At 46.1% G+C, this 14,790-nt stretch overlaps 1 protein-coding gene across 1 annotated transcript; it reads left to right on the top strand.

The window, feature by feature from the left end:
* Positions 1-353: 353 nt before the first annotated feature.
* LOC123184763 (uncharacterized) lies at positions 354-1,908 on the top strand. Its single transcript, XM_044596828.1, has 2 exons — positions 354-488; positions 608-1,908. The coding sequence occupies exon 2, from the start codon at positions 688-690 to the stop codon at positions 1,753-1,755; it is 1,068 nt and encodes a 355-aa protein (XP_044452763.1). The 5' UTR covers positions 354-488; positions 608-687; the 3' UTR covers positions 1,756-1,908.
* The last annotated feature ends 12,882 nt before the right edge of the window (positions 1,909-14,790 follow it).

Here is a 14,790-nt window from a genome sequence, read left to right as displayed (position 1 = left end):
TGTCATACACAGCGAACTTTTTATATAATACCAAAAAATGAGAAGAAAAAGGAAAATAAGAAAATAAATGAAAAGGTAAAAGGGAACAAAAAAACCATAACAAAACCACTGAAAACCGGACAAAACAGTGAAAAGACCGGAAGCAAAAACAGCACAGAAGAAAAACGAAAAAAAAAACACGAAACAGCGAGGGAAAGCAGCAGGGAAGGGATAAACAGGCGAATCCCGCACGTGGGCCGGCCCAACCAGACGCTAGCCTCAGCGAAGGCAGGACGTTTGGACGCTAACGAGCGTCATATAGGATCCACCTCCCTCTTGCGCCGCCTCTATATCAGAACCTCACGCACCTTCCTCCTTCATCCCCTTCTCTCTCTCTCTCTCTCTCTCTCTCTCTCTCTCTCTCTCTCTCTCTCTCTCTGGCCGACTCCAACATCCCGGTTTGTCCGCTGCCTGCTGAAGGATCCCTGCCTGCTCCCTCCCTTGGCCAGGTATGACCCTGATTTCCGATCCTATTTCTCTACATATGTGGATTCTTCACTCGATCTCACTTGGAGAAGACGCCGATATCAACAATTAACTAGTCCATGCTCTTCTTTTTATTTGTCAGTTCATTCAAATAGAAGAAAGGAAAAATAAGCCAGATTTCTGTCTATTAGATCGAGGCAGAGAGAGATTTGAAGCGGAACCATGAATCGCCGTTTCGTCAATCTGCTGGTCAATAGGTTGTGCGCCCCTCGACCCGCTTACAGGCTGCACTGCATCGACCCCGCAACCTTGTTTTACCCTACCGGATCGCCACAGCCAGCAGATCCAGCTGCCATAAACGACAGCGCTCCAGCTCCTGGGAGGTTGCCTGCGCCCACCATATCCTTCGACTGGCCCTGCAAGCCGCACCAATCCGGCTGGATGGATTTCATGGCCTTCAAGAACAACATCATTGCCGTCGACCACGAGGGCCGCACGCTCCTCTACGACACCGCCTCCAGGGCAGTCCGGGCCATGCCTCAGACGAAGAAGCCTAATTCGAGGACAATATCCTTCACCGTTGGCGATGGCCTCTATGTGATGGCTAGAGAGAATGGCTCCCCGCCCCATTCGCACTATTTCCAGGCTCTTATCTACGGCCGCCCGCCTGGCTTCCTCCACCCGGAGGACTGGCACTGGCGCCCTCTACAGCAGCCTGACTTCGATTTTCCTGACAACGGCGACGTCCCGAGCAACCACAAGCCAGGAGAGGCGGTGAACCCCTATGGGTTCAGTGCCTTCACGGTGTATGATGATTCGCAGATCTGGATGTCCACTGTGGCAGCGGGCATATACTCCTACAACACGGTGAGTGGCACCTGGAGCAAGGTACATGTTTCTGCGCTGCCGTTCAGAGGCCGGGCTGAGTACGTCCCTGAACATGGCCTCTGGTTTGGCTTTTCACGTGAAGACGAGCAGCTCTGTGCATCTGACCTCGCTCAGGCACGGCCGGTGCTGCAGAAGGTGTGGGAAGAACCAGCTCCGCCTGAGCGGTGTTCCCTGATGGCGTCTCACATCCTGCCGTTGGGCTCCGGCAAGTTGTGTGTGGCGAGGCTGTTCCAGAAAACAGAGCGGGGGACGCTTCACCCTTCAGGCTACACCAAAGCGGAGCACTTCGCAGTACTGTCTGGTGTCGAGGTTTTCAGAGCTGGCAACACAGGTAGCCTCGAGACGATCAAGCACAAGTCCAAACGTTACAGCTTCGGCAATGATGAGGTCAAACTGATCTGATCATAATCCTACTGTTGTAGGTGATTTATCCTCTTTTAGATGCAAGAACAAAGACTATCGTATTTTATCCTGCAGTTATTGTTTCGTTGTAATGTCTGGGCCATCTGCTTCAGTCACAACTCGTGTGTTGCGGTGTCGATCTAAATTAGAATACCTGCCAGTTCCTATGTTCTACTGGAACAATTACTGGATTATGAGGTGAGAACCGTCTTGCAGCAACGATCGCACGATCTGAAGGCATCATTGCGTACGAAGTGCATATGCACTAGACCGGAACTCCGGAAGCGCGCGCGGTGCCCGGTTCAAACGGTGTGACCAAGCGCGCGTGCCAGCCGTGCAAGTGTAGCATGTTTAGTTGTACATGTATCTAATCCTGACTAAAAACAGCAGAAGTTGAGTATTTATCTTGACTAAAAATAGCAGGAGTCGAGCACAAAGTAAAATTATACGGCTTGATTGAAAGAAGCAGGGCATATAGTTCAGTGCGATAGAGATGAATGTTGAGCAAGTAAACCACATACAGGGCTAACAGGGACTGCCATTTTTCATATTATGCATCATTTTGATGCAAGATCACATTCAGTGGTAGTTGTTTGTACAAAATGCTTAGGCGTCAAACAGTTTTCATGAAGCATAAGGCACTATTGCAAAAGGTGAACCCTCGAAATAGGATCACACACGCAAGGGACACGCAACAAGATCATTTTCATAAGCTCTTTTCATAATATCCTTAATCTCCCTGTGAAATACGGCGGTACATTGATAAGCAACACACGGCTAAACGAATGGAATTCTTAAGCACAGATCCGTTACAAACCAAGCTCTAACTATAGAGAATGCTTGTTCATATATAATAAGGTAAGGTCAGCCATGGACGGCAAAATAGAACACTCCATTATAAGTGACAGGGCGTAAGGAAAGCGATGGTGGATAGAAGCGAAGCACCAATCCATCAAGCCAGTGTTCTCTCGAACTCTGCACTGAACATGACATGATTTTGCAGAAACAGAATTCCAAGGAGAAATCAAAATGACATAAACTATAAGGAGCAGGTAGTTAGCAAGCAAAGGATCAAATAAAAGAACCAAAAGGGTATGTCGCCTAAAGGCATTTGGTCTAGAGCTTGGGTTTTTTGCTGTCAGGGGGCACATCGGCTTTTCCTGCCACTTTTCATTTGCTTTTCTTCAAGGGTAAGAGCATCTCCACTCGTTCAGCCCCCAGGGGCTTGAAATAGCGCCGCCTGGGGGTGCGCCGGTGGAAAAATCGGCGTGGGGGCAGTAGGTTTCCTAGTCACCCCCAAGATCGCCTCCTAGGCGCCGATTTCGGCCCAATGTCGGCGCAAATTGGCCCACTTTTGGCTCACTTTCGGCGCAAATTGGACCAATTTCGGCCCATATTCGGTGTATTTCGGCACAAATTCAACAGAAGCTATCACATAGTTCATCACAAAAAATCAATACAAATCAAATAATTCAACAAATCAATACAAATCAAATAGTTCAACAAATGAGAACTCATATTCCATCACACGTCGAGCTAGGCGTTGCCCTTGAGCCTCCATAGGTGCTCCACCAGATCGTGCTGCAGTTGTTGATGCACCTATGGGTCTCGGATCTCCAGACGCATATTGAGGAAGGCAGTCCAGATTGCCGGTAGCTGATGATCAACTTGGGCAACATGACCCTGCCTGTAATATGGTTCAATGTCAAACACTAGTTCTTCCCGCTCGCTCTCAATGATCATGTCGTGCAAGATGACACAACAAGACATGACCTCCCACATTTGATCTTTCGACCAAGTTTGAGCGGGGTACCAGACAAGAGCAAATCGAAATTGGAGCACACCAAATGCCCGCTCGACATCCTTCCTGCAAGCCTCCTGACACTTGGCAAAGTAGGAGTTCTTGCCTCCTGGCACAGGGTTTGAGATAGTCTTCATAAATGTGGACCATCTCAGATAGATGCTATCTGCTAGGTAATATCCCTTGTTGTAGTGGCGTCCCTTGACCTCGAAGTTCATCGGAGGAGCATGACCTTCAACAAGCTTGGCAAAGAGAGGGGAGCATTGCAGTATGTTGATGTCATTGTGAGTTCCTGGCATACCAAAGAAGGAGTGCCAAATCTAGAGGTCTTGTGTGGCCACTGCCTCAAGTACCACACAGCAACCGCCTTTGGCACCTTTGTACATCCCCTGCCATGCAAATGGATAGTTTTTTTCCATTTCCAATGCATGCAGTCGATGCTTCCAAGCATCCGAGGAAATCCTCTTGCTGCATTTTGTGCTAGGATCTGAGCAGTGTATTCAACATTGGGTGATCGCAAGTATTGAGGTCCAAACACTGCCACCACTGCCCGCAAAACTTGTACAAACACTTAATGGTCATGGACTCGGCCATGCGTCCATAGTCTTCCAGTGAATCATCGGGAGCTCTGTATGCAAGCATACTCATAGCTGTCGTGCACTTTTGGAATGAGGCGAATCCAAGTGTGCCGGTGTAATCCTTCTTGCACTTGAAGTAACTGTCGAACTCACAAGTGGTATTCACAATCCTGAGGAAGAGCTTTCGGCTCATCCGATAACGGCGCTGAAATACTTTCTCGCCGTGCAGTGGAGGGTCAGCGAAGTAGTCGACGTAGAGCAAGCAATAGCCTTCCACTCGATGCCTTCGCTTTGCCTTCAGCCAGCCCGGCGCCAAGCTAGCTCGCCACGACTTTGCATTGCTTTCGAACAGGCCGACCAGAGCGGCGAGGACCATGAGATGCTCTTGGTCCTGGGCTTCGGCATCAGCTTCCTCCTCCAGCAGCGCCGCCAACGCCTCCTTGTCGTCTGAGTCCATCGCCGAGCAGACAAATCGCCGAACACCTGCCGGGCGTGGTAGGCGCGCAGCCGTCAGTAACCCCGCCCTGCATTGCCGGAGCGCCAGAAAGGTCGCCCAGGAGCAGGGTGGAGGGTGCCGCGGTGAACCCTCTCTTTTCTGGTGGGGAAATGGCCTTTCTAGCGGCGGTGGGTAGGTAGGCGGCATCGGGATCGGCACGATGGTGGAAGGCGTGTGCGCGCTCACTGGGGGGGGGGGGGGGGCGAATCTGGATGTGGAAGATGCTTTTTCACCTGACAGTGGTGGCCCAGGCGCGGTTTTTCCTTCCGTCGGAGCCTCTAGGCACCCCTAGTGCGCTGGGTTCGGCCTGGAATTGTTGGGCCAAAATATGGGCCGAGCCGGCGCATTTCGGCGTTCTGGGGGCGCAACTGGGGCATTTTTTCGGCGTCGGCGCAAAAAAACACGCCTTGGGGGCCTGTTGAGGGCGTGAGTGGAGATGCTCTAAGTAGCATTCAGATGCAAACAAACTACTCCAATGTAATTCGGTGAAAACATATTTTCAAGCGAACGTAGATACCTTAGCTTAGCAGCATCTTCCTCACTCAAAGCATGGATGTTATTCTCCACAGGCCCAGTTTCCTGTACAGAAGTTTAGAACAATTGGTCATTGACTAACACATGGTTGAGTTTTTTGCTCTACGCAAGGGAAAAGAAGTACCTGTGCGCTATCGTTTGGAAATAAGGGCTTGCGCAGCTGAGTACTGGCCACCTCATGTTTTGTCAGCCCCCTCTTATTGCCACTGCAAATGATGTAATTAGCAAGGTAAAGGTTGCGGTTGTAAAATCAATTGCAAGCAAAACTTAGACATATTAACTGGAACCATGTGGACAACATAGCAGCAGCTCCACCTTTTGTTCACAGAGTCTAGGGAAGCACTAGTTGATTTGCCTTTAGTAGTGTTAGGGGCCTGGCATATATCAGGGTGAAGGATGAGGAGCATAGTACAGTCACAACAAAGCAAAGCAGCAGAGACAAAAAACAATTATCATAGAAGGCGCACCTTTGATTGTGTCTCTATGTGTGCTTGCTCAACATCTTGGCTGATCATGAGAAGTGGTGGAACGGATCCAGCGGGCAGTACCTTGGACGAAAAGGAAGCAGTATGAGTAGACCGAGAATCTGTATTACTTCCAAACTGGCCAGATGAATCTACCTTGCGATACAGAACTGCATTGCGTAGGCATCTTTCAGTGGGGACATCTATCCTATTGACTTGAAATGAGGTCTCCTTTGACTCAGGCAGGAAAGTCTTTGGGGAGATAGAGACCACAAATCTGTACTTCTGCCCAAACAACCCAACTATTTCTTGTTGAACAGTGTCATCTACGTGGGCCACACCAACTATTTCTTCAAGAGGAATACGACTGGACTTTCCACCATGAAAGAAAGGTAATCAGAGATTTACCAACAATTTCCTTCCCTGCTCTATCGAAGAAAACAAACTCAACCCCTTACATGCCATCAGTCACCGCGAAGCAGATGCGATACCTACAACAAAGCATGCATCAGCTAGAAGGTAAATCAATATTAACTGTAGAAGGACACGACATCAACAAAGAAGTACCTTGGCATTGCATCCGTGCAAGAATAACCTGGATCGACACACTTGTATGTAGTTCCATATAACTTCCTACCTCGCACAAGAAGCTCGCCCTCGCAGCAAAGAAACCATGGCAGGCTCGTCAAGATAAGTCGCCTCGCGCGCCCATGCATGAACCTCATAACCAGCGTCTTTGTCTCTTGCAATTTCCCTCGGGCAAGGAAACTTCCCTTTCAGTCCTTCCGGAGCCGCTTGCGCGCCAAAAGGGACCTCCCTGAAGGAAATATGCCCTAGAGGCAATAATAAAGTTATTATTTATTTCCTTATAATCATGATAAAAGGTTTATTATTCATGCTAGAATTGTATTAACCGGAAACATAATACATGTGTGAATACATAGACAAACAAAGTGTCACTGTATGCCTCTACTTGACTAGCTCGTTAATCAAAGATGGTTATGTTTCCTAACCATGAACAATGAGTTGTTATTTGATTAACGGGATCACATCATTAAGAGAATGATCTGATTGACATGACCCATTCCATTAGCTTAGCACCCGATCGTTTAGTATGTTGCTATTGCTTTCTTCATGACTTATACATGTTCCTATAACTATGAGATTATGCAACTCCCGTTTACCGGAGGAACACTTTGGGTACTACCAAACGTCACAACGTAACTGGGTGATTATAAAGGAGTACTACAGGTGTCTCCAAAGGTACATGTTGGGTTGGCGTATTTCGAGATTAGGTTTTGTCACTCCGATTGTCGGAGAGGTATCTCTGGGCCCTCTCGGTAATGCACATCACATAAGCCTTGCAAGCATTGCAACTAATGAGTTAGTTGCGGGATGATGTATTACAGAACAAGTAAAGAGACTTACCGGTAACGAGATTGAACTAGGTATTGGATACCGACGATCGAATCTCGGGCAAGTAACATACCGATGACAAAGGGAACAACGTATGTTGTTATGCGGTCTGACCGATAAAGATCTTTGTAGAATATGTAGGAGTCAATATGGGCATCCAGGTTCCGCTATTGGTTATTGACCGGAGACGTGTCTCGGTCATGTCTACATTGTTCTCGAACCCGTAGGGTCCGCATGCTTAAGGTTACGATGACAATTATATTATGAGTTTATGCATTTTGATGTACCGAAGGTTGTTCGGAGTCCCGGATGTGATCACGGACATGACGAGGAGTCTCAAAATGGTCGAGACGTAAATATTGATATATTGGAAGCCTATGTTTGGATATCGGAAGTGTTCCGGGTGAAATCGGGATTTTACCGGAGTACCGGGAAGGTTACCGGAACCCCCCGGGAGCTAAATGAGCATGATGGGCCTTAGTGGAAAAGAGAAGAAGCAGCCCTACATGGGCTGCGCGCCTCCCCCTTCCCCTAGTCCTATTAGGACTAGAGAGGTGGCCGGCCCCCTCTCTCTCTTTTCCCCCTTCGCGAATCCTATTCCAACTAGGATTGGGGGGGGGGGGATCCTACTCCCAGAGGGAGTAGGGCTCTCCTGGCGCGCCAAGCTTGGCTGGCCAGCCTGCCCCCTCTAGTCCTTTATATACTGAGGCAGAGGCACCCCAGAAACACACAAGTTGATCCACGTGATTCCTTAGCCGTGTGCGGTGCCCCCAGCCACCATAGTCCTCGATAATACTGTAGCGGAGTTTAGGCGAAGCCCTGCTGCTGTAGTACATCAAGATCGTCACCACGCCGTCGTGCTGACGGAACTCTTCCCCGACACTTTGCTGGGTCGGAGTCCGGGGATCGTCATCGAGCTGAACATGTGCTCGAACTCGGAGGTGCCGTAGTTTCGGTGCTTGATCGGTTGGATCGTGAAGACGTACGACTACTTCCTCTACGTTGTGTCAACGCTTCCGCAGTCGGTCTGCGTGGGTACGTAGACAGCACTCTCCCCTCTCGTTGCTATGCATCACATGATCTTGCGTGTGTGTAGGAATTTTTTTGAAATTACTACGAAACCCAACAGTGGCATCCGAGCCCAGGTTATTTATGTTGATGTTATATGCACGAGTAGAACACAAGTGAGTTGTGGGCGATATAAGTCATACTGCCTACCAGCATGTCATACTTTGGTTCGGCGGCATTGTTGGACGAGACGACCCGGACCAACATTACGCGTACGCTTACGCGAGACCGGTTCCCCCGACGTGCTTTGCACATAGGTGGCTTGCGGGCGACTGTCTCTCCAACTTTAGTTGAACCAAGTATGGCTACGCCCGGTCCTTGCGAAGGTTAAAACAGAGTCTATTTGACAAACTATCGTTGTGGTTTTGATGCGTAGGTGAGATTGGTTCTTGCTTAAGCCCGTAGCAGCCACGTAAAACTTGCAACAACAAAGTAGAGGACGTCTAACTTGTTTTTGCAGGGCATGTTGTGATGTGATATGGTCAAGACATGATGCTGAATTTTATTGTATGAGATGATCATGTTTTGTAACCGAGTTATCGGCAACTGGCAGGAGCCATATGGTTGTCGCTTTATTGTATGCAATGCAATCGCGATGTAATGCTTTACTTTATTACTAAGCGGTAGTGATAGTCGTAGAAGCATAAGCTTGGCAAGACGACAACGATGCTACGATGGAGATCAAGGTGTCACGCCGGTGACGATGGTGATCACGATGGTGCTTCGGAGATGGAGATCACAAGCACAAGATGATGATGGCCATATCATATCACTTATATTGATTGCATGTGATGTTTATCCTTTTATGCATCTTATCTTGCTTTGATTGATGGTAGCATTATAAGATGATCTCTCACTAAATTATCAAGAAGTGTTCTCCCTGAGTATGCACCGTTGCGAAAGTTCTTCGTGCTGAGACACCACGTGATGATCGGGTGTGATAGGTTCTACGTTCAAATACAACGGGTGCAAAACAGTTGCACACACGGAATACTCAGGTTATACTTGACGAGCCAAGCATATATAGATATGGCCTCGGAACACGGAGACCGAAAGGTCGAGCGTGAATCATATAGTAGATATGATCAACATAACGATGTTCACCATTGAAAACTACTCCATCTCACGTGATGATCGGTTATGGTTTAGTTGATTTGGATCACGTAATCACTTAGAGGATTAGAGGGATGTCTATCTAAGTGGGAGTTCTTTAATTAAGTTGATTAACTGAACTTAACTTTATCATGAAACTTAGTAACTGATTAGTATCTTGCTTGTTTATGTTTGATAGATGGCTCGTGCTGTTGTTCCGTTGAATTTTAATGCGTTCCTTGAGAAAGCAAAGTTGAAAGATGATGGTAGCAATTACACGGACTGGGTCCGTAACTTGAGGATTATCCTCATTGCTGCATAGAAGAATTACGTCCTGGAAGCACCACTGGGTGCCAGGCCTGCTGCAGGAGCAACGCCGGATGTTATGAACGTCTGGCAGAGCAAAGCTGATGACTACTCGATAGTTCAGTGTGCCATGCTTTACGGCTTAGAATCGGGACTTCAACGACGTTTTGAACGTCATGGAGCATATGAGATGTTCCAGGAGTTGAAGTTAATATTTCAAGCAAATGCCCGGATTGAGAGATATGAAGTCTCCAATAAGTTCTATAGCTGCAAGATGGAGGAGAACAGTTCTGTCAGTGAGCATATACTCAAAATGTCTGGATATAATAATCACTTGATTCAATTGGGAGTTAATCTTCCAGATGATTGCGTCATTGACAAAATTCTTCAATCACTACCACCAAGCTACAAGAGCTTCGTGATGAACTATAATATGCAAGGGATGAACAAGACTATTCCCGAGCTCTTCGCAATGCTGAAAGCTGCGGAGGTAGAAATCAAGAAGGAGCATCAAGTGTTGATGGTCAACAAGACCACTACTTTCAAGAAAAAGGGCAAAGGGAAGAAGAAGGGGAACTTCAAAAAGAACGGCAAGCAAGTTGCTACTCAAGAGAAGAAACCCAAACCTGGACCTAAGCCTGAAACTGAGTGCTTTTATTGCAAGCAGACTGGTCACTTGAAGCGGAACTGCCCCAAGTATTTGGCGGATAAGAAGGATGGCAAGGTGAACAAAGGTATATGTGATATACATGTTATTGATGTGTACCTTACTAATGCTCGCAGTAGCACCTGGGTATTTGATACTAGTTCTGTTGCTAATATTTGCAACTCGAAACAGGGACTACGGATTAAGCGAAGATTGGTTAAGGACGAGGTGACGATGCGCGTGGGAAACGGTTCCAAACTCGATGTGATCGCAGTCGGCACGCTACCTCTACATCTACCTTCGGGACTAGTATTAGACCTAAATAATTGTTATTTGGTGCCAGCGTTAAGCATGAACATTATATCTGGATCTTGTTTTATGCGAGACGGTTATTCATTTAAATCAGAGAATAATGGTTGTTCTATTTATATGAGTAATATCTTTTATGGTCATGCACCCTTGAAGAGTGGTATATTCTTGTTAAATCTCGATAGTAGTAACACACATATTCATAATGTTGAAGCCAAAAGATGCAGAGTTGATAATGAGAGTGCAACTTATTTGTGGCACTGCCGTTTAGGTCATATCGGTGTAAAGCACATGAAGAAACTCCATTCTGATGGACTTTTGGAACCACTTGATTATGAATCACTTGGTACTTGCGAACCGTGCCTCATGGGCAAGATGACCAAAACACCGTTCTCCGGTACTATGGAGAGAGCAACAGATTTGTTGGAAATCATACATACAGATGTATGTGGTCCAATGAATATTGAGGCTCGTGGCGGATATCGTTATTTTCTCACCTTCACAGATGATTTAAGCAGATATGGGTATATCTACTTAATGAAACATAAGTCTGAAACATTTGAAAAGTTCAAGGAATTTCAGAGTGAAGTTGAAAATCATCGTAACAAGAAAATAAAGTTTCTACGATCTGATCGTGGAGGAGAATATTTGAATTACGAGTTTGGTGTACATTTGAAAAATTGTGGAATAGTTTCGCAACTCACGCCACCCGGAACACCACAGCGTAATGGTGTGTCCGAACGTCGTAATCGTACTTTACTAGATATGGTGCGATCTATGATGTCTCTTACTGATTCACCGCTATCATTTTGGGGATACGCTCTAGAGACGGCCGCATTCACGTTAAATAGGGCACCATCAAAATCCGTTGAGACGACGCCTTATGAACTGTGGTTTGGCAAGAAACCAAAGTTGTCGTTTCTGAAAGTTTGGGGCTGTGATGCTTATGTGAAAAAGCTTCAACCTGATAAGCTCGAACCCAAATCGGAGAAATGTGTCTTCATAGGATATCCAAAGGAAACTATTGGATACACCTTCTATCACAGATCCGAAGGCAAGACTTTTGTTGCTAAATTCGGAAACTTTCTAGAGAAGGAGTTTCTCTCGAAAGAAGTGAGTGGGAGGAAAGTAGAACTTGACGAGGTAACTGTACCTGCTCCCTTATTGGAAAGTAGTACATCACAGAAAACTGTTTCAGTGACACCTACACCAGTTAGGGAGGAAGCTAATGATAATGATCATGAAACTTCAGATCAAGATACTACTGAACCTCGTAGATCAACCAGAGTGAGATCCGCACCAGAGTGGTACGGTAATCCTGTTCTAGAAGTCATGCTACTAGATCATGATGAACCTACGAACTATGAAGAAGCGATGGTGAGCCCAGATTCCGCAAAATGGCTTGAAGCCATGAACTCTGAGATGGGATCCATGTATGAGAACAAAGTATGGACTTTGGTTGACTTGCCCGATGATCGGCAAGCAATTGAGAATAAATGGATCTTCAAGAAGAAGACTGACGCTGACGGTAATGTTACTGTCTACAAAACTCGACTTGTCACAAAAGGTTTTCGACAAGTTCAAGGGGTTGACTATGATGAGACCTTCTCACCCGTAGCGATGCTTAAGTCTGTCCGAATCATGTTAGCAATTGCCGCATTTTATGATTATGAAATTTGGCAGATGGATGTCAAAACTGCATTCCTGAATGGATTTCTGGAAGAAGAGTTGTATATGATGCAACCAGAAGGTTTTGTCGATCCAAAGGGAGCTAACAAAGTGTGCAAGCTCCAGCGATCCATTTATGGACTGGTGCAAGCCTCTCGGAGTTGGAATAAACGCTTTGATAGTGTGATCAAAGATTTGGTTTTATACAGACTTTCGGAGAAGCCTGTATTTACAAGAAAGTGAGTGGGAGCTCTGTAGCATTTCTGATATTATATGTGGATGACATATTACTAATTGGAAATGATATAGAATTTCTGGATAGCATAAAGGGATACTTGAATAAGAGTTTTTCAATGAAAGACCTCGGTGAAGCTGCTTACATATTAGGCATAAAGATCTATAGAGATAGATCAAAACACTTAATTGGACTTTCACAAACAACATACCTTGACAAAATTTTGAAGAAGTTCAAAATGGATCAAGCAAAGAAAGGATTCTTGCCTGTGTTACAAGGTGTGAAATTGAGTAAGACTCAATGCCCGACCACTGCAGAAGATAGAGAGAATATGAAAGATGTTCCCTATGCATCAGCGATAGGATCTATCATGTATGCAATGCTGTGTACCAGACCTGATGTGTGCCTTGCTATAAGTCTAGCAGGGAGGTACCAAAGTAATCCAGGAGTGGATCACTGGACAGCGGTCAAGAACATCCTGAAATACCTGAAAAGGACTAAGGATATGTTTCTCGTATATGGAGGTGACAAAGAGCTCGTCGTAAATGGTTACGTTGATGCAAGCTTTGACACTGATCCGGACGATTCTAAATCGCAAACCGGATACGTGTTTACATTAAACAGTGGAGCTGTCAGTTGGTGCAGTTCTAAACAAAGCGTCGTAGCAGGATCTACATGTGAAGCGGAGTACATAGCTGCTTCGGAAGCAGCGGACGAAGGAGTCTGGATGAAGGAGTTCATATCCGATCTAGGTGTCATACCTAGTGCATCGGGTCCAATGAAAATCTTTTGTGACAATACTGGTGCAATTGCCTTGGCAAAGGAATCCAGATTTCACAAGAGAACCAAGCACATCAAAAGACGCTTCAATTCCATCCGGGATCTAGTCCAGGTGGGAGACATAGAGATTTGCAAGATACATACGGATCTGAATGTTGCAGACCCGTTGACTAAGCCTCTACCATGAGCAAAACATGATCAGCACCAAGGCTCCATGGGTGTTAGAATCATTACGGTGTAATCTAGATTATTGACTCTAGTGCAAGTGGGAGACTGAAAGAAATATGCCCTAGAGTCAATAATAAAGTTATTATTTATTTCCTTATAATCATGATAAAAGGTTTATTATTCATGCTAGAATTGTATTAACCGGAAACATAATACATGTGTGAATACATAGACAAACAAAGTGTCACTAGTATGCCTCTACTTGACTAGCTCGTTAATGAAAGATGGTTATGTTTCCTAACCATGAACAATGAGTTGTTATTTGATTCACGGGATCACATCATTAAGAGAATGATTTGATTGACATGACCCATTCCATTAGCTTAGCACCCGATCGTTTAGTATGTTGCTATTGCTTTCTTCATGACTTATACATGTTCCTGTAACTATGAGATTATGCAACTCCCGTTTATCGGAGGAACACTTTGGGTACTACCAAACGTCACAACGTAACTGGGTGATTATAAAGGAGTACTACAGGTGTCTCCAAAGGTACATGTTGGGTTGGCGTATTTCGAGATTAGGTTTTGTCACTCCGATTGTCGGAGAGGTATCTCTGGGCCCTCTCGGTAATGCACATCACATAAGCCTTGCAAGCATTGCAACTAATGAGTTAGTTGCGGGATGATGTATTACAGAATGAGTAAAGAGACTTACCCGTAACGAGATTGAACTAGGTATTGGATACCGACGATCGAATCTCGGGCAAGTAACATACCGATGACAAAGGGAACAACGTATGTTGTTATGCGGTCTGACCGATAAAGATCTTCGTAGAATATGTAGGAGCCAATATGGGCATCCAGGTTCCGCTATTGGTTGTTGACCGGAGACGTGTCTCGGTCATGTCTACATTGTTCTCGAACCCGTAGGGTCCGCATGCTTAAGGTGATGACAGTTATATTATGAGTTTATGCATTTTGATGTACCGAAGGTTGTTCGGAGTCCCGGATGTGATCACAGACATGACGAGGAGTCTCAAAATGGTTGAGACGTAAAGATTGATATATTGGAAGCCTATGTTTGGATATCGGAAGTGTTCTGGGTGAAATCGGGATTTTACCGGAGTACCGGGAAGGTTACCGGAACCCCCCGGGAGCTAAATGAGCATGATGGGCCTTAGTGAAAAAGAGAAGAAGCAGCCCTACATGGGCTGCGCGCCTCCCCCTTCCCCTAGTCCTATTAGGACTAGGAGAGGTGGCCGGCCCCCTCTCTCTCTTTTCCCCCTTCGCGAATCCTATTCCAACTAGGATTGGGGGGGGGGGGAATCCTACTCCCAGAGGGAGTAGGACTCTCCTGGCGCGCCAAGCTTGGCTGGCCAGCCTCCCCCCTCTAGTCCTTTATATACTGAGACAGAGGCACCCCAGAAACACACAAGTTGATCCACGTGATCTATTCCTTAGCCGTGTGCGGT

The sequence above is a fragment of the Triticum aestivum genome, chromosome 2A (genome assembly GCF_018294505.1).
Source record: "Triticum aestivum cultivar Chinese Spring chromosome 2A, IWGSC CS RefSeq v2.1, whole genome shotgun sequence".
NCBI classification, from domain to species: domain Eukaryota; kingdom Viridiplantae; phylum Streptophyta; class Magnoliopsida; order Poales; family Poaceae; genus Triticum; species Triticum aestivum.
This window is presented reverse-complemented; position numbering and strand designations above follow the sequence as displayed.

Bases quoted from the DNA above. Each gene is read 5' to 3' on its own strand.
- LOC123184763 (XM_044596828.1), top strand. From the start codon at position 688: ATGAATCGCCGTTTCGTCAATCTGCTGGTCAATAGGTTGTGCGCCCCT.